The sequence below is a fragment of the Corvus kubaryi genome, unplaced genomic scaffold (assembly GCF_017639235.1).
Source record: "Corvus kubaryi isolate FWS band 111438036 unplaced genomic scaffold, C.kubaryi_AGA036_p1.0 split3-73, whole genome shotgun sequence".
Classification (NCBI taxonomy): Eukaryota; Metazoa; Chordata; class Aves; order Passeriformes; family Corvidae; genus Corvus; species Corvus kubaryi.
The window spans coordinates 10,140,352-10,165,503 of record NW_024582091.1 but is presented as its reverse complement, the minus strand read 5'-3'; the positions used below and the strand labels follow the sequence as shown (position 1 = coordinate 10,165,503).

The 25,152-nt window shown below is 37.5% G+C and overlaps 1 protein-coding gene across 3 annotated transcripts in view; it reads right to left on the bottom strand.

The window, feature by feature from the left end:
* SMAP1 (small ArfGAP 1) overlaps positions 1–25,152 on the bottom strand; it is a 91,605-nt gene that overhangs the window by 7,980 nt on the left and 58,473 nt on the right. For 2 of the 3 annotated variants that reach the window (XM_042017385.1, XM_042017387.1), the window contains 2 exons: positions 13,503–13,587; positions 4,936–5,063 (listed from right to left, as the gene is read on the bottom strand). In XM_042017385.1, the coding sequence (XP_041873319.1) occupies positions 4,936–5,063; positions 13,503–13,587 (213 nt within the window). The remainder of the gene's footprint in view (positions 1–4,935; positions 5,064–13,502; positions 13,588–25,152) is intronic. The other variant, XM_042017386.1, reaches the window with a different exon arrangement.

Below are 25,152 nucleotides of genomic sequence, written 5' to 3'. Positions count from 1 at the left end.
GGGGCATCCACAACTTCTCTGGGCAACCTGTTATCAGAGTCTCACCACCCTAACAGTAAAGAACATTTTCCCTTGGTCTGTCACTAGACTCCCTGAAAAAGAGTCCCTCCCTATCTTTCCTGTAGTCCACCTTCAAATACTGAAAGGTCACTTTAAGGTGTCTCCAGAGCCTTCTCCCTTCTCCAAGCTGAACAACTCCAGCTGTCTTGGCCTCTTCACAGGATCAGTGCTCCATCCCTCTGACCATCTTTGTGGCCTCCCTCTGGACCTGCTCCACCAGGTCCATGTCCTTCCTATGTTGGGAGCCCCAGAGCTGGATGCAGCACTGCAGGTGGGGGTCTCATGAGAGTGGAGCAGAGGGGGGAATCATCTCCCTTGACCTGCTGGTCACACTTCTGATGCAGCCCAGGATACTGTTGGGTTACCATGCTGAAAGTGCACACTGCCAGGTCATATTCAGATTTTCATCCACCAGCACCCTCAAGTCTTTCTCTGCAGGGCTGTTCTCAACCCACTTACTGCCCACCCTGTAGTCGTGTTTGGAACTGCTCTAACTCCATTTGAAGGAATGAAACTTTTGCTTTCAGATACCTGAAAATACAGACAGGGGTAAAATAAACATAAGCAGAAACTACAAACATTTCAACTGATCATACTGGAATAGGACTCCAGTAAGTAACTCTCCAGTAAGACCCTGCTTAAATATAACTCATGATAAAGCAAACTTCTGAAACAAACCATTTTTACATAAAATCTGAGGACTTTGACACATTAACATCACCAAAATTCATTAATAAGTTGAAGCTTGTCTGCCAATCTATGGCAACCATGCTAGGTACACACACCTGACCTCAAGGAAAAATGAGTATTTATGAATATCTATTTATCTAAAATATGCCACAAGTTTGTCAGATATGAATCATGAAAAACATACATCATCTCTATGAAAATACACTTCTGTAGACACTGAACTGATTCGCAGATCCCAGTATAGTACAATTCTAATCAGACCCACACAGACACACACACACACAAAATCCAAAAAAATTTAAATTAACTGGATTTTAGTATCTTGCTTGGAGAAAGACTTCTATTAAATATTTCACTTAGTTAATACTTCCAAACTTAATACCTCACAGTTCTCTCCTTCTCTTCCTCCCTACAAATTTCAGTGAAGAATGAAGAACACACTTTTGCTGGAAGACATACCATACAAAATTTGAAATTAAAATCTGGCTAAAACAATTTAGGCAATTGTTTTAAGTGAAAATGCTAGACCTTGGCTCAGCTCCTATACAATGTTAAGCAACAAAATCTATTCTAATACCTATAATTTAGCTATGCCCTCTTTACACGAAAAAACATCATCAAATATATGAAATGTTCTTTCCTTTCTGTGTTCATGAATAATGCATAATTTATAGACTATGCCTTTTATCCAGTTCTACTGTAGGACCTGCTTAAGGTAAGTCTTCTTAAACTCCCCTGGCTTTGCTAATGGACAAAATTCTATAAAAAAAATTCTCTTGTCACATATTGTTCTTTATCAGTCCTTTACAAATTCAACGGTTTGCATTAGCTTCCAGCTATACAGAACATTTGGGAAGAAACATTTTAAACGTCTTTGAAAACTGTGATAAAGACACATATCTGAAAGCAGAGTCCAAGTGCACATGATCATCAATGCTCAAGTCACATTTGAAAAAGGAGAAACAAATGCTTTTGTTTTCACTTGAAAAACATGTCTTGGCTATGACAATGGACATAAATCCTAAGTTTTGCAGACATAGTGTTGTTTCAGTCTCATAATAAAACATTCAAACAGACATTTCTGTGCTACACAGAGCCATAAAACAGAGTGCATTTAGCACTAAATGCTGCCTTTCAGGTTAAACTGGAGAAGAAGAGCAATCCTGTGATAACTCAAGGGTCATACAGATCAGTTGGAAGAGCATCATTAAATTCCCTTATTTTTCAGAAGAAAAGCTCTCAAATCCCACTGTGGCACCTCAGACACACCTACAATAGTACATAATGGTAAATATCTCAGTGAGAAAGCAAGCCACACTATTCCACACTTGATCTCCTTCTTCTATTTCATTTTTTAAAATTTCAATGCATTCTGTTAATAGATATTTAAACAAATTCAAGTTAAGATCTGGCCATGGGTTTCTGCTTTAAATTTTCCAATTTCAAGCACAGGAACTGAATGTTAGGGTTATTCAACTGCTGATCTGAGTTCATGCCCACTTAACCAATTGCAACCTCATACAAAATAATTTCACATTATAATCACACCTCCTACTTAAACAGACCAAGTCCTTCAACCCTCTCATAATAAGGCACCCTCTCCAGCCTCCTGTATTCTCCTAACTCTTCTCTGAATCACATACAACTTTTATCCATGTTGCAAGGTGAAAGATCTTACAAAATGCTCATAGCACTGGCAAATGAGAGGCATCCTCAGCTCCTGCCCAGCCTCAGTTCCCAGACTAGACACCAGCATTCTGAAACAGAATGCATACAAGGTCTTGATAATGCCGAAGCAAAACAGAATGATACTCTTTGCCCCACTTTACCAAGCAACCCATGTAAGCACCATAAGAAACCTGTCTTCTGCTACCTACACATGTTCCTGTCTCTTATTTGTAGAGATTATCTGATTAAATTTTCTTTGGGATTACTGATTAAAAATGGAAGATAACCAAGAATTAATCTTGCAATACACCACAAGGATCATGTGCTTGATAAAAAAATGCTTGCTGAGAGTTCTTTGTTCCTCCTGATTATGGCACTCAGAAGAAAGAAAACTGTCGCTAAAAATCTGGAAGCAAGTGAATATACTCATGCTTTCTAGTATATAAACAAGGTGATACTTACCAGATGTTGAGAATAGCATCATCCTTTCTACCACTTTTTAATCAATGTAGTAAGTACCATACTTAGTCTAGAAACCAGCATAAAGATTAACATCATGTCAAAATATTCCTCTCACAGAAGGTCCAGTGACCAAATCTTTATCATAGAAATGCATTTAAAATATTATATACACACATACAATTCAGTATGCTTTAGCAGTCACTCCATTATTTAACCCATTACTAGTCATCATCATCTAGGGCATCAGCCTTCACTTTGCTTTTTTTCACTCTTAAATATTTAGCCTTCTTTTGGATTTCCTGCATTCTACAGCTAAATCATTCCTTAACCAGCAGGTCACATCACATGTTCATGGAATAGAAACAAAAGAAGGCTTTTCTCTTCTTTCTCAGGCTGCTCTTTTCTCCTGGGCACACAGTAATTACATACAGAAGTCATCATTTCCAGCATCAGAACGGCTAGAAAGGGGAAAAACCAGAATTCAGTGCTACCCATTCTGTGCAATACTACCACTGGCACGTTTATTTTGGGGCAAAGTCAAAACTTCACTATTCTAGATTTAAATTTACTCAATCTACACCCAAATGGAATAAATACAAAACTCAGGGAAGCTAGAAATGGGTTACTGCTTTTCACATCTAGCTCTACAGGGATCAATTTTGACATAAGGGATTAGAATAGCAGACAACAAGCACTCAAATACTGCTGTTCCTGGTACTTTGACCAGACTTCCCCAAGAGACAAGAAAATCTACACCAACACTTTCCTTTGCAATTTTAGCTAACACATCCACATCTAAGTGTAAATATACATCTTATTTCTCGCACTGTTTATGAGTAGCTTAAGGCGTGGTGGGAAGTTTGCTCTATCTGTAGCATTATGTTTAAAATGAAACATGGTTTCAGTCTCTGAAACCCTATCTAGCACTTTGCACAAAGTCAGCCCTCAGCAGCAAGCAGGGGAAAGGAGAGTAAAGGGAGAGAAAAATCTGCTGAGTAAGACTATATGCTGTGAGGCACTCAGAACTTCCTTTCATCATTATCCCTTCTATTGTACACACTATGAAAACTAATGGATGACGAGAAGCAAGTACATATCACATGTCCCAAATAATAAATTCAAGAATACACACAATTATTTCTGGTTCAGCAGAGTTGGACAGAAAGCCCTACACAAAAAAAAGCTTCTAAATGACCATTACAAGACGCCTCAGATGAAGAAGTCAGCCCACCACTCTTCCAAAACCTCCCTCTCAGAAGCCAGTCTGGGTTAAGGAAGCCTGCACATGTCCATCACAAACACCCTGCTCTTTGAGTCTGACAGCTACTTTAGGACAGCTGCAGCTTCAAGCAGTTTCTTTGCGTGTCCCAAAGCTGCCTTAACAGCCTACAACAGGCATGGTGATGGGTTTGCTTCCAAACTATCATGGCTATCAAGAAGGAGCAGGCCAGGTGCAGGGTTTATGCTACTCTCTCCTGAGGAAAGCAAGACATACAACTTCCAAGATGAGACAAAAGACAGATCAGCCCAGGTAGCAATATTAATTTTTCTTGCTATCCATTTTTGATTTTGAGTATGAAACCTCAGACCCCAGGTTTTTAGCAGGTCTAAGAGAGAAGCATCTGCTGCAGCCTTTCCTAAATATCAGCATCACAAAGCAATAAGAGGTCTTAAAAATGATGACATGATGCTCAATAGCCTGAGAACATAAAGTTATATTCAGCAATACCTATTAAAAAAAGAACAAGACAAAAGAATATAAATGAAAAGAAAACATTACTACCATCACCAGGGTAAGACAGAATCCAATTTAGCTGGATAACCAGAAGGAAAGACCACATCATCTACACTTCTATGTCCAAGCAGTGCAGAAGCTTGAAGAGGTGAGAAAAATACTGGTGTTACAGCTTAAGCATCTCTAGCCATGAGATGCTTAAGATGTGTTGAGAAGTGTGCATTCCTTCCGTGTGGATGAACAATTCCCTGAAGGAAAACACACATGTGCATGCACATATTTACACATACATATAGCTAAATACACTTATTAAATTTTACCTGAGCAGGAGGTACTGCAGCTGCTGGTAAAGGATTAGAGATCATTGGGCCAAAGATATCCAGGTCATCATTCAGTGCTGTGACAGCAGCAGTGCCTCCATTTGTAACAGATGCTTCAGCTGGACCATCTAAAAAAGCAACAGAATCACTTTTAAAGTGAAAATTATTAATATCTTAACATCATGAGAATAATTAAAGCTGTCTGCTCCCTCCCACCCTGCCCTGATCAAAGATGTACTCAATTTCTCAGATATTTTTCAGAGTGCGATATTTTTCAGATTTTTTAAAGACCTCTTTCCCAAAGAAGATGGCACATTAATGTCCTTCAGGAAAAAAACAAACAAAAACCAAACAACAACAAACCAAAATACTTCAAACTTCCCTAAGGACAAGCACACCAACTTAGCAGTACACACTACTCATTTTTCAGGAGTCTTTGCACACCAACATTTTTAGTAGGAATTAAATAGATACCTTACTGAGAAGGTCCAAATTTGGTAGCTATGTCTCAGACAAAATACACTCATCTGTGCTCTTGAATTAAAATTTGCAAATTAGAATCCATGAAGTTATTCTTGATATGATAATTTACTCAAGAGTACATAAATAAATTTTGCATTAGGGAAAAGGTCCATTCTTCCCCCTTTTTCAAAAGTACTTTGCACAGACTTCATTCTATAGCTCCATACGAACACACCTGCCAGGCACACTGAGCTAATTATCCGTAAGAACCTACAGCTCTTGCTCTGAGCAGAATTAACTTCCACAGCCTTGGTGTCTGTAAGCCACTTTAACACATGAACACATTTACTGATGTAGGTGAAAGTGGATGCATGCAGGACAAAAGGAGGACTGGAGAATTACAGTTTAAAGAGAAATTGCAAGAAAGTACTTCAAAAGATACAGGGACAAAAATATCACAAAAGTGTTTTTAAGGAACAGAGCAACCATTTCTCTTTTGATTTTAAGCTGCTCAAGAACAAATGGTAAGAATTGGCTAATAAATTTATACCTAAGCACATCACAAATGGGTTGCCATTACATAGAGCTTGACAAATACAAAGGTGACTCTAGATTCTGCTGAACTTTATAATGACTATATAGTCCCAACAGCAAGCTTAAAAATGCTTTTATAGGCAACAGGAGAAGTTACATCTAAAATTATCTGATCTCAGAAGTCAGACTTCTCTGGTAGAACAAACTAGCTGAATTAAGTCAAAACCTTCTCTGCAAAAGAAACACTGCCATGACTAGCACAGCTGTTTATACATCACAGGAGGCTCAGTATTCCAAAAACCCTAGATTACAGTACACTGGAAAAACTGCTACTAACATCATAAGACTGCATTCTGAAACAATCCATTCAGAAGAACATTACCCAGAGATGCTGTGCTGGTTTTGGCTGGGGTAGAGTTAATTTTCCTCTCAGTAGCCAGTATGGGGCTCTGTTTTGGGTTTGTGCTGGAAACAGAGTTGATAGCACAGGGATGTCTTCATTATTGCCAGGCAGTGCTTGCACAGTGTCAAGGCCTTTTCTGCTCCCTACCCCACCCCACCAGCGAGGAGCCTGGGGGTGCACAAAGAGTTAGAAGGGACACAGCCAGGACAGGTGATCCCAAAGGGATACCCAAAGGGATATTCCATACCCTACACATGGTACCATGCTCAGTATATAAAGCAGTGGGAAGAAGGAGGAGGAGGAGGACTTTTAGAGTGATGGCATTTGTCTTCCCAAGTCACTGTTACCCATGATGGAGCCCTGATTTGCTGGGGATGGCTGAACACCTGCCTGCCCATGGGAACTGGTGAATGAATTCCTGGTTTTGCTTTGCTTACATGCACAACTTTTGCTTTACCTGTTAAACTATTTTTATCTCAACCCATGAGTTTTCTCACTTCTACCCTCCTGATTCTCTTCCCCATTCCATGGGGGGAGCGAGCAAGTGGCTGTATGGGGCTTAGTTGCCAGCTGGGGTCAAACCATGACAGATGCCTTTTCATTTCTGTCTGCCTTCCATGAAGGCGAAGAGGCCATGGGAATGAGTTGACGCTACTAGATCTTCTATCCTGAGTAAAAAGTGAGTGGCCTGAGGAATGTAAAGCAGCCACCTCAGTCAGTTGTACTACTCTTTTGTGATTTGACTTTGCTGGGGGACTGCTGTTGCAATGATTCTGAAAAGCAAAGTTACAAACTCAGCCATGATTATGACAAAGTTACTTACACCTTAATGCAAAGGTCTCCTCCTTCCCTTATTTCTGATGAATAGAAGCCAGTGGACAGCAAAATGACCATACATATGATCTGCTGCTCCATTCCATCCACATTAGTGCTTTGAGATGTGTGTAAATAAATATACTGGCCATTTAAGCACAAGCTTTTTTTTGAGGTCATTCTGCAGACTGGCAGTTCCAAAAACATCTCCCCAAAGGCTCACTGCTTCAGATAAATTTAGGAGTGAACTGTGCATAATTTTCAAGCAAAAGTACCATCAGGAATTAATAATTTAATGTTCTCATTTTCTCAGTCAGGCACATGTATTAAAAAAATATCTCTCTCGTCATATTCCAAAGTAGTTTAGTTTCCCTGAATATAAAGGTGTTTAACACAAAAGACTGAAAATTTAAATGCAATCATTTAAAACAAGCATTTCACATATTTAGAACATTCATGACAGAACACATTTGCAAAAATATAGTATTTTTCAAGTATTTAATATGCTGCTTGTAAACTAATATTACAAAACCCCAGATTTTTGCTAGATTGGTTCTGTAAGAATGTTATTTGGTAATGCATATGCCTTTCATCTCTAACTGAATAAATACCTCCCTGTCTCCACTGGTGGAGAAACCAGACATTCTGAATTACTGTTTACAACACTGTTTTAAGCCTGTATGAATAGTATTAATAGATGATCCTGTTTTACTGATTCCTCAAAATGTAATAGTTGGAATATTTACATCTATTAGAAAGAGACTCCAAAAACCTTCCCCCCTCCCTACTGAAAGAACTAAGTTTCAGAATATAGAAAAAACCTAACAGTGTTTTCACTCCAGTTTATTACTTGTAGCAATATTAGTGTCCCCATTTAAATATATTTGCATGCAGGCATGCATAGACCTGTTTTTCAACATAGTAATTCACAGTTTTTATATAGAGATTATGGACATTTTCAACTTCAACACACAAGGTCATGGATTAGGATCTATGTCCTCCTTTCCCTCCTTATTTTAAAATAATTCTGTAATATAAGAAAGATACTCCAGCAGAGTTCTAATTCATTCTAAGTATACCACTATTCATTCAACTTGTGCCACCTACTATTAAAACCTGTTTAGAAGAGGTGGTGCATATATGACAGAAGGCAACACAGCTGTAGCCTTTCCAGGGAACAGGTAAAAATCAGAATAAGTTACTTGGGCCTGTCTGAATATTTTGAGACATTTATAGCTTCAACCATGACAGGATTACTTTGAAGCAACTAGCTTTTGATAAACAGTACTTCCATCACTTTTCTGGAGAATCCATCCATAGCTAGGAATGAAATGTTGGCTGTAGCAGAAGCCACCACAATGAGAGCAGATGCAAGGCAGGGCTTCCATGCTCAGTCAGAGAAGGGAACGTGAAGAGTCAACAGACACTGTTCTTCACCCTTCCTCCTAGGTGTGGTTCCAAAACATCTTTTCTTGCAATTTATGACAATATTACAGATAATATCTGACTGCTGTCTGCCCCCTGTAACAGCAGATGATGCTTCTGATTTCAGATTAGGAACTTATGTTTCAGTTTGATAGAAAACCAAAAACTATTTACCAGGATGTATTGAATAATATAGTGAAGGGTTTAATAATATAGTGAAGTTTACCTTTACAGTTCTTTTTCTCTATATATTTTATTAACCCCTGACATGCCAATTTCCAATTCAGTGCTGTCTTCTGTTATTCACAGAAATCATAGCTTTCATATACATCATCACTCCTTGGTATATTTATCTGCACCGACAGTGACAATGACCAGCAGAAGGGCTTTGAACAGACAGCAGGAGAGGAAACAGCAGATCTGATCTTAAACTTTGCCTTTCTGAAACTCATTTTTATGGACCAAACTATTCACAAGAACTTTGTTACTAAGCAGCCATGTATTTTTATAAAAAGAATCACTTATGACATACATACCAAGACTTGCAATAGAGAGAATTGCATTTGCATATAAATAATGCATTTGATTATTTTTTACACCAAATTACTAGAAAGGCAGAACTGAGAGAAATAGGTCAATAGTTGCAACAAAAATCCGGGGTAAAGATGCAAACAGGGTCTGTCTAGCCAAAATTATTGCAGAATTATTTAATGTATTAGTAAAATTTTATTTACTGCTAAAAGCTTTGCAGAAGTGAAAAAGCATTCATAGGGAGGCAATTTCTATATAATACTTCTGAAAATAAAATGTGGAAAGCCAGAAAGCTAGTAATGCTGTATGCCTCAAGTGGTTGTAAATGTTTTCATTTTGGGTAGATATATTGCTTACCTAAGCATAATCTGAACATTGCAGCAATAATATAAATGTTAATGTATTTACAAGCTCAAGAACTGGGGCCATGCAAGCCTCACGAGGTTCAACAAGGCCAAGTGAAAGGTCCTGCACTGGGTCAGAGCAATCCCTGCTATCAACACAGGCTGGAGGACAAATGGATTGAGAACAACCCCGCAGAGAAGGACCTATGGATCCTGGAGGATGAATATCTGGACATGAGCGAGCAATGCACACTTGCAGCCCAGAAACTGAACTTTATTCTGGGCTGCATCCAAAGCAGCGTGGCAAGCAGCTCGATGGAAGGGATTCTACTCCTCTACTCCACTCTGGTGAGACCCCACCTGGAGTACTGCATTCAGCTCAGGAGTCCCCAGCACGGGAAAGACATGGACATGTTGGAGCAGATCCAGAGAATGGCCAGGAAGCTGATCAGAGGGATTTCTCCTATAAGGAAAGGCTGAGATAGTTGGGGTTGTTCAGCCTGGAGAAGGGAAGGCTCCAGGGAGACCTTATTGTGGCCTTCCCAGTACCTAAAGACCTATAGGAAAGATCGGGACAGACTGTTTTATTAGGACCTGTAGTGATACAACAAGGGGTAATGGTTCTAAACTAAAACAGAATAGATTCAGACTAAATATAAGAAAGAAATTTTTCACAATGAGAGTTGTGAAAGGTTGCCTGGAGAGGTGATAGCTGCCCCTTGCAAACATTCAAGGCCAGGTTGGATGGGGCTTTGAGCAAACCGATCTAGTTGAAGATGTCCCTACTTAGGGCAAGGGGGTTGGACTAGATGACCTTTAAAGATCCCTTCCAACCCAAACTATTCCATGATTCTAGGAGTCTATGATCTGTATTTGCATATGTGATATTTCTGTACTTCTGAATGTATCTTTACTATTTCTTAAATGCAACTTTCCAACTTAGGACCAATCATGCTGCTTTGGTACTTACCCAACAGTACTGACAAAAGTACACTTCTCAGTTATGCAACATTCAGCTACACTTCATATCACAATTAACCTCTCAAAACTTCACTGAATTCTTTCAGAGAATATTGCCCATGCAGAAGCAGATAAACAGCTTTTAGCATATCATACTTTACCTCCAACCATGCCAGATGAATGCCCCACACATCAAATTCTGTAAATAACAACATAATAGATCTCTTTTCTTTAGTCATTCATTGTAACTACAGTGGTTAATCCAGAATACGCAATTGTTTATTTTATGAAGGGCACCTCTAAACATGGCAAATCATGCAGAATATGTAAAATGCACTTTTCCTCTTTCTGGTAGCTCTGTAAGGTTAATATCATCTTGAAAATTTTGCAATTTGTAAAGAAAAGTGAAAGAGAGTTTATCTTTAGAAAATTGCCTAGCTCCAATTTACATTGGGTAAGTCCTATCTAAGGAAGTTTACCTTCTGATGAGGTCGCTACTACAAAACCGACTGAGACAAAAAGAACAGTGACCCAGAGATTAATACCATACCCAAAGCTAGCACTGGGGGTTACTCAAGAAAATACTTTGCAAAGAAACTGGGCTGTTCTGAAAGCCAAAATTATTCTAGCATGAATTCTGATCCATTAAAATTACTTAACCTGCTATCACAAGTGATTTTGAGCTGCTCTAATAAAGCTAGTACCATTCTTCATTTGAAGATATGAAGTCCTAAGAGAATGAATCCTCATTAGAAACATGTCCACACAGTAAGAAGAACAAGCTAAGCAATCATATCCATTTTAATATTATTTGATATGACATATCAATCATTTTCATCAGCAGTGCATTGCTGCAGCAAAAAAGGTGAGTGGGATTCTGGGCTGTATCCACAGTGGTGTTACTTGCTGAGGCAAAGATGTGATCATCCCATCAACTCGGTGCTTCCCAGGCTTCACCTGGAGTCTGTGTCCATTTCTGGTCCCCCAGTTCAAGACAGACACAGAATGGAGAGGGTCCAAAGGAGAGGCATGAAGATGGCCAAAGGGCTGGAAGACCTGCTCTATGAGGAAAGATTTAAGGAGGTTGGTCTTTACTCCCTGGAGAAGGGAAGGCTCAGGAACACTTTCATCCCAGTATGCCAGTACTTAAAGGGCAGCTACAAAGAGGACAGAGCCTCTCTCTTCACAACACATGGAGCCACACAGGGCAGACAGGGGGCAACAGGTACAAGTTTGTCAACGTAAGAAAGGCATTTGTTACTGTGAGATCAGTTACTTGAACAGCTCCACAGATGTGATGGAGTCCCCATCACTGGAGGTTTGCAGGCTGTGCCCAGACAGGATGCTAGATAATCTCTACGCTCCCCTTCCCATGGAATCCTCGGGCCAGACGGTCATTTGAGGCCCTTTCCAACCTGGACTATTCTATGGTTCTGTGATATATTGGGTTGGTGTGATCTCTCTTTTAATACTATCTGAAGTCTTCTAGTGCTGGTGTTAATTAAAAGACAACTCTCCAAATGAAATATGCAGGTCTGATCTCATTAACACATATCTCATTTGCAGCTCAGTGGAGTCCAAGTGCTACTGGCTTATTACATCGCTTTTCAATTTGTTACTTAAAAGATCTTAAAGTGTTCCCGCCTCTAAAATTATGGGGTTTTAACATACATATTATAAACTTTGCCCTTTTTATGTCTCACTGAAGAAGCAGAGCTGTTGAACACCAATTATAATACTATTTTCATTGCACACCACATCTCAAGTTAGCCAATGTAATCCAAGTTCGTTATTGTATCATAAAACAGTGTTACCAAGATACTTTTCAAATCATGACCAAAAGAATACGGAAGCCCAGCAATCTCAAAACCACATATTGATTAAATTTTAGTTTTTAATTACGTTGGTCTGCTTAAGGAAAATCAGCTTTCCATCAAGTCTGAATTACTTTTTTTTAAAATAGGCTCATTCAACATTCTTTCTACAGTGTTAATTAAGATTTGCATGCTTATAGTAGCAGATTACTTGGAATGAGATATGGACAAGATACACATAACCCATGCAAAAATGGTACTTTACAGTTAACTCTACATCAGAGGGAAAATAACACATATTTTGGATGAGAGCATAAATTTTAAAACAGAGAAGACATTTACTGTTTTGTCACATTAATCATGCCTAGAAACAAAAAATTTTAAAAAACCCAAAACATTTTTCTACAAAGTGAAGTTTTTAGAATTACATTTAAAAGACTTATTAGCCTCCTCCAATATGTAGAAATTATGTAGAAAATTAAGAATAACCATTACATTGATACAAAGTGGATACTCTTAATATCCACTCACAACTTGTGGAAAATTTTCCTAACACTGAATATCAAAAGGAAAGAAAAATAGTTACAGTAATATTTTATTCTTCCATTTCCATTTTAAGATTCTATCAAATGGAAAAAACAAATTTAGAGCAACACTAGATAAATGAAAGACATATTTTATGAATATGGCCTATACACAACAGTATAGGCAGACAGTGTAAACTAAATTACTTTACTAGAAACTAGTTTGTTTACAGGACAGTCCATAGTTACCTGCCAGTCAGAAAACAAAAAGGTATATTAGATAAAAATGAGTGATGGTTGCAGTCAGTACAGAACACTGAAATGCCCAATATATTAAGTTTTACAAGGCATTAGTCAGCTACAGTCTGGCAGTTTACCATTCTTTTAACTAATATAGGAATTGTATGATATAATGTATTTTACAGATACATAATTCAGATCACCTCAGCATTTTCATTAAAAAGTAGACTTGTACCATAAACGATGAAATACTACAATCCATGAGGCCTTTGAAGATCACTTTGATAACTTCCCCTTCCCACAGGAGCTCATTACTCTCCCTAGCAAAACATAAGTACAGATATACCCACATGTCCATGGCATTTTCCTTTATAGTTTCAAATTCATGCATACAATCTTATCTATCATATTCAAATTCATCTATCAGTAAGCACAGAGAAAATAAAAATATATCTATTAAAATATAAAATTATATATCTATGTTTGATTTAAAACCAAGTAATTATGTACTGCTTACCAAGTCCTAAAAGGTCAATAGTGGGTTCTGATGACTTTTTTGGACTTGCTTTAGCTTCTGATTGCTGATCCTCTTTCTTCTGTGGCTTGTAAGGGATAAAAAATAAACACAAATAACATGTCTGAAAAGATTTAGTGCTTAAAAAATTCTCATTGAAGACAGTGCTTCAGTATCAGAAGTAAAAGCCCTTTTCCATATTCATTTATCATAATGAATTTGATTTGTAATGAAGTACGTGGCAGTTGTGGTCAAAAGGGACACGGCACATGACTGTAAAAAATTATCGTTGTATTTCCACTGGTATGTAGTAAATTTTTCAATAAATCTAAGTTCAAGGATAGCTTAAAAATAAGCTGAAGTCTTAAATGGAACGCTGGGTATTGAGCAGAAGGCAAAAAGCTGTCTATAATTTATCAACTCATTTTGGCAACCAAACGACACAGTTCTGCAATATTAAAGAGAAAAAAATGATGTTTTTAAAAGCTTAACTTTAAAAATTAGAAGTGTACTAATGACATTAATTCGCCTTTCTGCAAAGAACATGCAGAATTTACAGATGTTGAGCACTGATGCACACAACCTGAGTTCATGATCTTTTTCTTTATAAACCTGAAGGCTAACAACAGCATTCTTCTCCTTCTGCAAAGAGAACTCCATGTCTTTTCTTGCCTAGAGACGTCAAAATGTATGATGGTATTGATGTGAGATTTGATTATGAAAATTACTTCATAAATCTGTTTATAGCTCTTCTCACACCAATATCAGGCTGATCTCCTGAATCCATCAAAACATCGATTTCTAAAATGAACACCAACTGGTTTATAGTAGTGACATGACAAATGCATTTCTTCATATGCACTTAATGTGCCTTTGCTCCATATTTATCACAAAACCCCGAAGCGGACTGGTTGATCAATGAGTACAGCCTTCAACTAGAAGAGGTTACCCAATAACAGTGGCAGGATACTGTCAGGCTGGACAACGGGCTGACACCAACAGAACCTGCTTCACTCACACCTTTATCACATACATAACGTGGCTTTGACAGGGTCATTGAGGCTCCTGAGGTTGCTGAAGTCATTAAATCTTAGTATTTAGCATTAGGAAAACTTTAAAGTTTAACACAATTGTATAAAGATCTCCTGTTCAAGGTAATCCTACACTTTCTTCCTCTCCTGCAAAAGGGGGATAAAGAGCAATGAGCTTGGTGTTTGGAAAGAGCAGTGAAGAAACTCAAGAGTATTAAAAGCAGCCCAAGCTAACAGAAGCCTGTTACACTACAGACACTCCTCTTGCACGAGCAAGTCCCGACTGTAAACCTTCAGCAAAGAGCTCCAATGAACCAAACTCCATTTCTGCAGCTACCACAAACAGATATCCTCACAGGTAATCTGACCCTTGCTAGTCTCTCAGAGAAATACTTGCTCCCTCTTTCCAAAAGTCCTTAGGTTGATGTTACATATCTTGCTCAAGATCCAGCTGTTTGGGAAATAGCCTGATGAAAAAACAGTCCATGAATTCCCTGATTCTCTACTGTATTATAACTTTCATCATTGCATTTATGATCTGGAGCACAGCACACTCATTCCAAACACTCAGAAAAAGTACTGCTTTTGAAAGTAAACCATGACAGCATATCAAGATTTTTTAAAAAGTGACAATTCAAAATGAAGTTTTCTATAACTGACCATATCTCAGTAAATATGCCATAAACCACCAAAATTATTACTATAAGCACTAATCAGAATTAACAGTGAGTACTTCAGAACAGAATGTGCCATAAAACCTTGCACATTTGAGTCTTCTCCACTTCTGTAAGAAACACTATGGGTCACAGAAGCTGTAAAAAGAAGCATTTCTGACATGCTCCTTTATTTCATGAAACTGGCTTTCCCCCCTTTTGCTTAAACAGCTTAAAAATTCTGAATATAGAAAGATTTCTTTCCACTGAAAAGAAAAACTCTTAGAGTTATATTAAATGTGCAGATTTTCATTACACTGTACTAGATTTCTGATAACTACCTAAAACCACAAGTTTGAAATAATTTAAAGCTTGACAGGCTAGTTTTGAATGCAAACTTTTCACAGAAACCAAACACTTCTTCATGCATTAATAAGAACTAAAGAGAAACAATTCAAACAGCACTTTTTAAAATTTGGCACTTATTACTGTGGCAAATTAATCTTATTAACTAAACTAAAAATTTTAAAATGTGGGAGGAATAATCTACATAGGTCCCCTGCTTTGTGAAATGAACATTTTCAATATATATTAAATGCATATTCCTGTTTCATCACTCTCTAAATAAGAAGGGCAAAGAAGACACAAGGTATAAAAATACAAATTTCTATAAAAATTTGATCCCTTAAGATATCCTTTTCCAACATCGTTACTGTTATTTCTGGATCAGCAGTTTCTGTTCCATTTTGCTCCCCTTCTCAGTATGTAAGCTACTAGATTATAAGGCTACTTCATAGTTAATTACTTTAAGATAAGCTGAAAAATTATTTTCAAGCTTGTTAGTACAGCAAATATTTCCAGCCATTAATACTGCATTTGTTTCCTTGGTGGAGATTTTCTCCTTAAAGCACTATTCAACATCTTTACAGCTACACAGTTTTCACCAACATTCTAACCTTCAGTCTGAAAAATGAAAAAATGCATTAGTCACCTAACATTTACCAATAATTCATCTGTACAACAGCAGACATACAAAGCAATATCAGCTATTTAGAACAAAAAAATCTTCCTCTTTAATTTTACCTGCAATATTATTTTGTTCCCCCCATTCTCTCACCATAACTAGCACCATTTCCTGGAATTTCCTATCCTCCTGTCTGAGATTTCAATCAATTCTAGAATTTGGTATGCCTTTATTTCTGTTTAAAACGTTTCATGGCACATAGGAGGGCTTTTGTGCAAATTCAGAAGACATTTGTTTGGTGCTTAAGGTCTGCCATGACAGACTTCTCTAAAGTCACCCACACTTAGGCATAAACTAGGTAAGGTTGGCACCAGTGGGATGAGTTAGAACAAGAAACTTGCACACACACAATTATTTTTAAGAACACCTAAATGACCCTCACTGCCATGCTGCCTCTTGAGACATTCTTGTTCTCTGTTCAGTCCCATGGATTCTGCACTGTGGTCCACCTGAAGTAGGTATAATAAAAAGCAAGGCCTTACTTCAGTGCTCTGTAGCAGAGATCATGCCATATTTCTGGGTCTGGAAGAGATCTCAAGAGGTCTCTTCCAGCCCATATAATTCTGGCATAAACAAGGTACTGAAACTTTTGGGCAAGAACAAAAAGGAAGTCACACTGGAGTTGCTAGAAAATTTTATTTCAAATCATAGAGAAATGTGATGTTTAATTTCTTTTTAGCAGTTTTGCCCCAGTAGGACTTGTACATGACTAAGCTTTATGTAGAGAGTGGCCTTTCAAGATTTTAAGTACTGCACTCAGTGAGCACAGAAGTGTGCAACAGGAAAAAAACCTGCAAAACAAGGCAGTGACATTTCTTGAACTTACTGTTTAATTTAGTGTTGTGTTTTATCTAAAAAATACCACACTTCGTAGAGATGCAAGGTTGCATAACAAATGCTTGGGAGTCTTGCTGCACTAAGATTCATCTCAGTTTCTATTACCAGTCTCCTTGACTCCCACAGCAATTATTTTTAGGTATTGACACCAGTACTAGATAATCTATTCCTTGTTACGCCCTTTGGAGTAACACTGCATTAAAAATTGGAGACTAAGCAGCATTAAGTAAACTAAAAATAGCATTAAGAATCTGATATGAAAAAGGCAAGTAGAAGGGAACAGGTACACAATTTTGTGCACTTACTTTAAAGCAGAACCTTCAAGGTTATTTGGGCTACTATTTTTTTAATGACATTCAAGATTGTGTTAGTAATATATGTGGGTTTAGTGAACAAAGTACATGGTTATAACAATCCCTAGATATATTTACTTCAGGTCGTGTATTAACAGCTTCTCATTCAAAATCATTTTTATGCTGCTAGTACATTCTTCTGAAATAGTGTCCTTGCAAACAGCAGAGCATCAAGACATCTTTGATATGCAGGCCTTACATGGCCATTTTTCACAGTTGTCACTAATGGCCACTACATTACCCTTCAGGGTTGCTCTCATGTTGGAGACCTACTGAAAGCAAGCAATGTCCACTGCCTTAAATTATTTTGAGATTATTGAAAACAATTTGTTTGCAAATATCACTGAAAGAAACTGAAGCCAGAACAAGCTTCCAGGGAGTTGATTCTTTTGCATCCTCCACACGATCAGCTTATTTTCTAGCATGACTTGGAATTTTTTACTTAAAAAAACCTTGAGTCCTTGTTTTGAAAAGAGCCACAAGAAGTAATTTAAATAACCCCGTGTTCAGCAGGTATTAGATACTTTTGCCAAATTAAGGAGGCAAATAAAGAATTAACCTCGCAACCTCTCACGAATATTTTCACCTATAAAGCACATCTTTTCAGTAAAGAAGCAGGGATACACTCATTACTCAGATCCAGTATGGGCACTATAAATTTTTGCAATCCTGTAGATGACAGGTAACTGGGATACAATAATCTTTTATTGTTTTATTTTCCAGTGCTGTCCTTTTAACCTTCCTCTCAAGTATACTCTTCTGTCACTCCTATCTTCAGGGGCAAGAAGCAAGACCCAGGGAACAATTGGTTGCTCGGTTTCACCTCAATACCTAGGAAGGCGATGGAACAATTAACCTGGAAACCACTTCCAGGCACATGAAGGATAAGAATGTTAGTGGGAGGAATCAGCACGGCTTCATCAAGAGGAAGCCATGCTTGACCAAACCAACAACTTTTAACAGTGTCATGACTGGCTTGGCAGACAAGGGTGGAGCACCACTGAGTGTCTTCCTTTACTTCAATACGGTTTTTTGATGGGGTCGATAACTGGATAAAGGTGCCATCATGGAAACAATTCCCTCTTCATGCTCCTGCTCTTGTTTAATTCTTAGTATCCAGTGATGACTGACTCCTAATTTTATACCCAAATAAAGCTATGTCTTAATCCTGTCTGCTGTACATCTACAAAACAATAATTTGACAGTATGGTACTAATACCACATCTGTAAGTAGTCCTTACATAAAAAGATTAATCATCTTTCAGTATATAAAGAGCAAATATTAAAAAATATTTATGAACTCATAACTTTACCAAAATGAACAACTGGGAAATTGTATCTGCACATAAGAAGTAGGATCTCTTTCTTATTTAATTAAAATGGAAATGCAGAAATGAGTATTTGGACTTTCACTTAATTTCCCACACACTGTCACTGTAAATCAACTAGCTTGAAATTACTGGATAGAAATTTATATGCTGGTAATCTCCACATACCTCCACACTGCACTTTGGTCAACTGTAATATTTTGTACTACGAAACCATCACAAACAAAATCCAAAAGCAGGTAACAGTGGAGAAGACCAGGCCACCTCTAACTTACTTGATTTTAAAGCAACCAAGTGCACAAGCCCACTTTAATCTCACACTGAGATGATGCTTTCATTAGTGGAAGCTGCACCAGCCAGTCTTCTTGCGGTTCATAGAGATGCTGTCTACGATTTAATTCATCTTGCTCATTTCCATTCTAGAAAATGGTAGGGTTAATCACTTATCAAACTTCTTCATTTATCCACAATATCAGCTCTAAGATTTTAAGGTAATTTTCAGTCTATCAGGTTTTGATGGAAAAGCTACAAAAATTTGTACCGAAGTTTTGAGGTTTATTCTGCTACAATTCTGACTACATCCTTAAAGATGAAAAGAACACCATTTTCAAAAACTTCCCAATGTACACTGAACGAGAAAGTTTTCCATTCCATCATGAAAGAGTATCTTTTAACTCAGCAACCTGCATTTAATGCTGCATTACTGTACCATCCTCCTCTATTCTTTCTTTACTAATTTTGTGCAACAATGTAAGTTATCTGAGGTTTTCTTTTTAAAAATGGGTAAGAACACCAGGTTAGGCCAGCAAAACAAAAAAAAAAGCTTTCGACTACGTCTCAAATTAAAAAAGAAAGCTCCATTTTATAGAAATCAATATTAGCCTTTATTGAGCTCTCACAATGTATTGCTTTCAATATACCACTAGTTACACCATTCTAGTTCAATATAATTTATGTGAAATACTTTTCTTGAGTTAAATGAAATCAAATAAATCAGCAAGTAACAGTGTTAACTACTCTATTCACACCTTAAGTTCTAGAGTTGATTTTACACACTTGTTTCTCTCTCTTATATGTTACTCTAAAGCAAATTGTTAGTGAATAAAGATGTTTCTTTGATGAGGACAGGGGAACTGATAGGTACTTTATATTGCATATTTTGCAAACGAATTGCCTGTATGGATCTGGCTGGGATGGAGCTCACATTCTTCACAGCAGTCGATACAAGGCTGTACTTTGGATTTGTGGCTACAACACTGTCATAACACACCTGTGTTTCAGCTACTGCTGAAAATCACTACTGCTGAGTAGTGTCATTTTAGTTTTGCTAGCTTTGCACAATCATATTTCTTGTTTTGCTAATTTCAGCAAGCCAACCTCCAAGCACCTCGTTAAGCACATTCAAGGACTACACACACACACACACAGACATACATATACACTTAAGAGTCAGCAATACTTCCTTGTTGGTACATTTTCTTCACAATCTCCTTCTCTACCCTTTCTCTGGCATTCTTCAGACTTTGTCAAACAGATGCAAGGAGCACATGAGTCAAGTGAATCAACCTATGCACAAACCTCATCCTGCAAACTACAGTGAATTCCCAAATTCAGTTTTCCCATTGGAGCTCAGCATACACAAGCCTTGAAGATCTTAATTTGAGTATCATAGTTTTGCAGTTGATTCATCCAAAGGTAAACTCCAAGTCCCTGGAAAGGGCAGCAATGCTTTCTCACAGAAGCCTGGACTGCAAGTCTGCCGGAGACGGGATTGTGAAGAACATTTAGCAACACCTGAAGCATAAGTCATATACTGTAGGAAGTCCAGTGTGTCAGCAGGGTGTTTCATCAAATTTTCTTCAGCCAGCTATTTTTGGAGACAACCATTAAATGAGTGATTCATACTGCCTCAGGAAAAAAGAAAAAAGAAATGAAAGCATTGCCTAGTCAATCCTCTTCCTTCCTCTGTACAAAGGTTATAGTACAGCACACAGGATGCTGCCTATAGGGGATATGGTTATATATGGGCAAGACAAAAAGGAGGGTCAGTACCACCATGACTGACTGTCACACACCTATTAAATTCACATACTTAACAGGATGCTATGAGGTCTATAGCTGCTGTCTCTGATGCTCCCTTTCCGCAAAACAAGCTTGTCCTTTCCCAGCTTTCAGCACTGTGCCCAAACACATCTGGCTTTTAGGTGCACAAGATGGGCAGGGAAAGATGAGGGAAGTGGAAAGCTTTACACCAGCTTGCTTGGTTGACAGAACAGACAACATACATGAAGTCTTCTGGTAAGTGTTACACTTTGAATGATAAAACAGTAAGATTATTAAGATCTAGCATCAAATACATTGCTCTGCGGTCAAACCCATTGCCTTTTTTTGATTACTACTGTAGTAAAATAGGAAAATAATCCAAGTTTGTTAAATGAGTAAGGACACTGGTATCCTTTCAGAACATTGTTTAATACAGTCATACATTCCAGGGCCTACGGTCAATCTAAATTTGTTCCTTCTGCACATCCCTGTTTTCCAGAATACTCTCCTCTGACAGGCAGCTGAGGGTGTTTTGTACTGGAACTGAGTCGTGAAACAAACTTTTTTGGTAAGGCCTGGTTCAAAAGTGCCAGCACACAGTCAAAATACTGTGGTTATTTTTCTTTAAAAATGGGAGATTCAGGTTTCCATTTTCTGCTTCTGTAACCTTATGTGAGTTATTGTCATACGCACAGATTTTAAGGGTTTAACAGTTCTAAAAGATGTGACACCCAGTAGAAATGTAAACCACACCAAATACTTTAAAAACAACCAGAATTTTGACAAATTCACTATTACAAGATGATAATGTAAATAATTTAGCAGATCTCAGCACCAGCATTTAGGATTATCATTGACCTTATTCTCATTTACACTGTGTGAGAGCATTTAAAGGGGTAGCATACACAGTGCAGGACATAAGCCACATGATTAACAGCTCTGAAGTAGAAAAACACTACAGTCAGAGCAGTCATAAGTTACTAATTTAAAAATCTCTCCTACTCTCAAGCAAGATATCAGTCACTGTCAAAAATCTGATTCATCAGCTGTCCAGTCCACTTATCTGCTCCCATTTTCCTTCATATTTTTTTCCTCAATTTTCCACTTTAATGAAAAATTCATATGAATCTAGAACTCAGTCTGTTTAAAACACATCTGATTACCAATGCATTTCTAACTCATATTTCCTACCTTGACTACAAGGAGCCTTATGAAAGCTGAAGATACATCTTTGAGATAATTTTGAGAATAGCACTTCTAACTTAAAAGCAATTTTCAGTTCACTCACTAGAGCTCATATACAGCTCTACGGTTACTGAACAAAAGCCTTCCTTTGCTCTTAATACATAGGAATTGTATGCCTTGTGGATAAAGCAATTGCGTTCTTTCCCTCTTCATTACCTGCTTGCAATAAAACTTGCAAGAGAGCATAAACATTTGAGGATTGCCATACGAGAAAATAATGTTAGTCATTTACTATAAATTTGCAATAGGTTCGCAGATATGATTTTTCCTGACACTTACACTATACAAAGTTTAGTCCATATCCATTTACAGCATTCCTTACATAGGCACATCCTAGAATTTTTAAAGAATATTTTTATGGCTTTCATACCTGACCTGCAAATAAGTAAAAACTAATCTTTTCATAATATTTAATTTAAATGGCGTTAAAGATGAAATGTGTTATTCTATTTACCCTCCTATAAAACAGCAGCATTTTTTCTTCAGACTTGCAACTAAAGATGAAGAAACTTAGAAATCAGACTAACTCTTCAGAACCGAGGATACTTTTATCAAATGATTAACTCCTATTTTGCCTAACTAGCATAAAAAGCCAGAAAACCAATGTACTATACTGAAACACAAGTTAAAATATGGTGGTATCATTATTAAGTTGTATAGACTACAGCGACTCTGCAATCAAACTCTGATGCATTTCTAATCAAGAGAAAAAGCATGTCGACAACAACAAAAAAGCCACCATTCTTATTTATCAAACTAGAATTACCTTAAACCAAACAAAGAGCCAAGCCAAGGGGAAAACATAAATTTATTATTTAAGAGTCTATTGTGATTATTTCAGTGAATCACTCACAGACACTCAACTACTTACACCCACCTAGGTAAGCCTATTCAAGGCATTCACACTAAGCAAACCAACAAAACCAAATTGCCTTTTGTTGTTGTTGCTAAATATGATTCTGTACACATGAAGGTCCTTCAGTCAAAACACATACCCAAAGGAAAACTTTTTAAAGTGGTCCTTGATCTACATCTTCACTTTAAAAATCTGGGTATATGAATTGCATTAGATTTTCACAGTTAGAGCAAGATACTTAAGCAAGATTATGTAAAATGCATTATATCTTTAGTCATTTGAATTAAAAACTTCATGGCAGAACTAACAGACCCTGCACCATAATCTTATTCCATTAATATGATTTTATCTGGGTCTAGGCTAATACACTAATCATTTCTGTGAAAATGGATTAAGACTTTTCCTTTGTTCTTACTTATTGACCAAGCAGTACTAACATTGTATTTTAACTGAATTTAAAATGTTAGCTCAGATCTCATTTACTTTAGTCAGTGTATTCCAAGAAGGCTTAAAACCTTTCATGTCTTGTACTTTGCTGAATTGGTTTAGCTCCTTTCTAATGCATCAGACAATCTCAGAGGCCCTTTTACCTTGCTCAAAATGACGTATGAACCACGTAAGGATAATTTCCTAAAATGAAGTTGGCTTTCTTTTTATACTTACTGCTGAGACTACAGCAAAGTATCAGAGATAAATCCTTATTCTTATATTCATGCATTAAATCTACATAATAACAACCACATTTGAAATACTAGTTCTATGCATTCAGATTCAAATATATTAGGTTCTTAAAGTGGGAAAGTTCAGAATAGGGTCTGAAAAAAAGAGGAAAAGCTCTTTTTCCTAAGTTTGATACTTGAAAAAAGCATAAAGAGATTGCAAGATGATTGCTAGGTAATGGTCACAAAAAGACATAGCAACTTGAAGCTGAGGGATAGCAAGACTGCGGAACAGGGAAGGCTCATAGTCTGAGTGCAGAACTATTCAAGTTTTCCAGAGATTCTGGGGGCAAAGACTTGAGCAGAGTTTGCTGCAGCTGTAAATCTTTGAAATTACTGCATTTGAGCCCAGAAGCAAGGACCTGTTTACAAGGACACAAAAGGCAGAGAAAAAGCTGTTTATCAATCCTTTTCCTATTTTGTATTACCTTGTCATAGAACTTGATTTAGACAAAATGGAAGAATTCTGCTTTTAATCCAATAAAACCTGGGGTCTGCATCTTATAGAAGAAAGCACTATGAAGCAGAAAATCTAGACAGATCCATCTTACAGTTAACTCAGTGTCCCATTATGAGATCTATAAATCGGGTTAGGGTCAAAGTGTTTTAATGCATCTCAGTTTGCAAGCTGTGAAATGCAATAAACATGGTTTGTATTTTTGTAAGCTATTTTAAATACACCTTCAGTTTTTGAATCATGTATTATGGTTATATGAACTCAGCTTACATATTTCTACTCTATTTCTATTGTGCTCATTAGCCTCGGCAAGATTACAATAATGCAGCTATATTAGTTCCAGTTCCACATTAAACTATTTTCTTTTATAACTTTCCTTTCAAAAACCTTTCAAGCAATACATAATACAACATCAGTGTACCCAATCAGAACTAAAGGGCATTTATTTGTAATTCCTTCTTCATATATTTCCAGACAAGAATGAGCTCTTTCAGGCATGGCAACTGACTGAGCTCACAGTAAAAAACCAAAGAAATGCTTTTCATCCCTATTCATGAAGGTATGCTTCTCAGTCTTTTCCTTAACTATAACAAAAGTGCTTTTTTTTTGCTTTTTACGTGAAACTTCATTCAATATCAAACCCTACACCCTTAGCCAGCAATCAGCTCATACCTTACATCTTTCCAGGTGCTTGTATCTTACTCACTGGTTAGTCCAGCATGAAATGTGCTACCTGAGTGTGATCACAGTATGTTATTCTCTGGCAGCTGGTGTTAGACATGCTGCCTTTGCAAACAGTCGGCTTCTAGATGTTGGTCTCTGCAGGTGCTGACCCTCAGATTCCTTGCAGCATTTTTCCAGTGGCCAGCACCAGCCTCTTACCCAACTTGTCTTGAAGTTTGCAAGAGTTCACACACAGGCACAGAAGAGACAATATACTCAGTCAATAGTCGCAAAGCATTTGGCAAGAATACAGAACAGCCTGCAAAGACCAAGTGAAGGCTGAGACAATCCTACTGCCAAGCAACCTGCCCAACAACCAGCATGTATGTGACTGCCCCTTTTTATCCACTTCCCCTCTGCTTCCTCATGTTTGTTACACCCCAA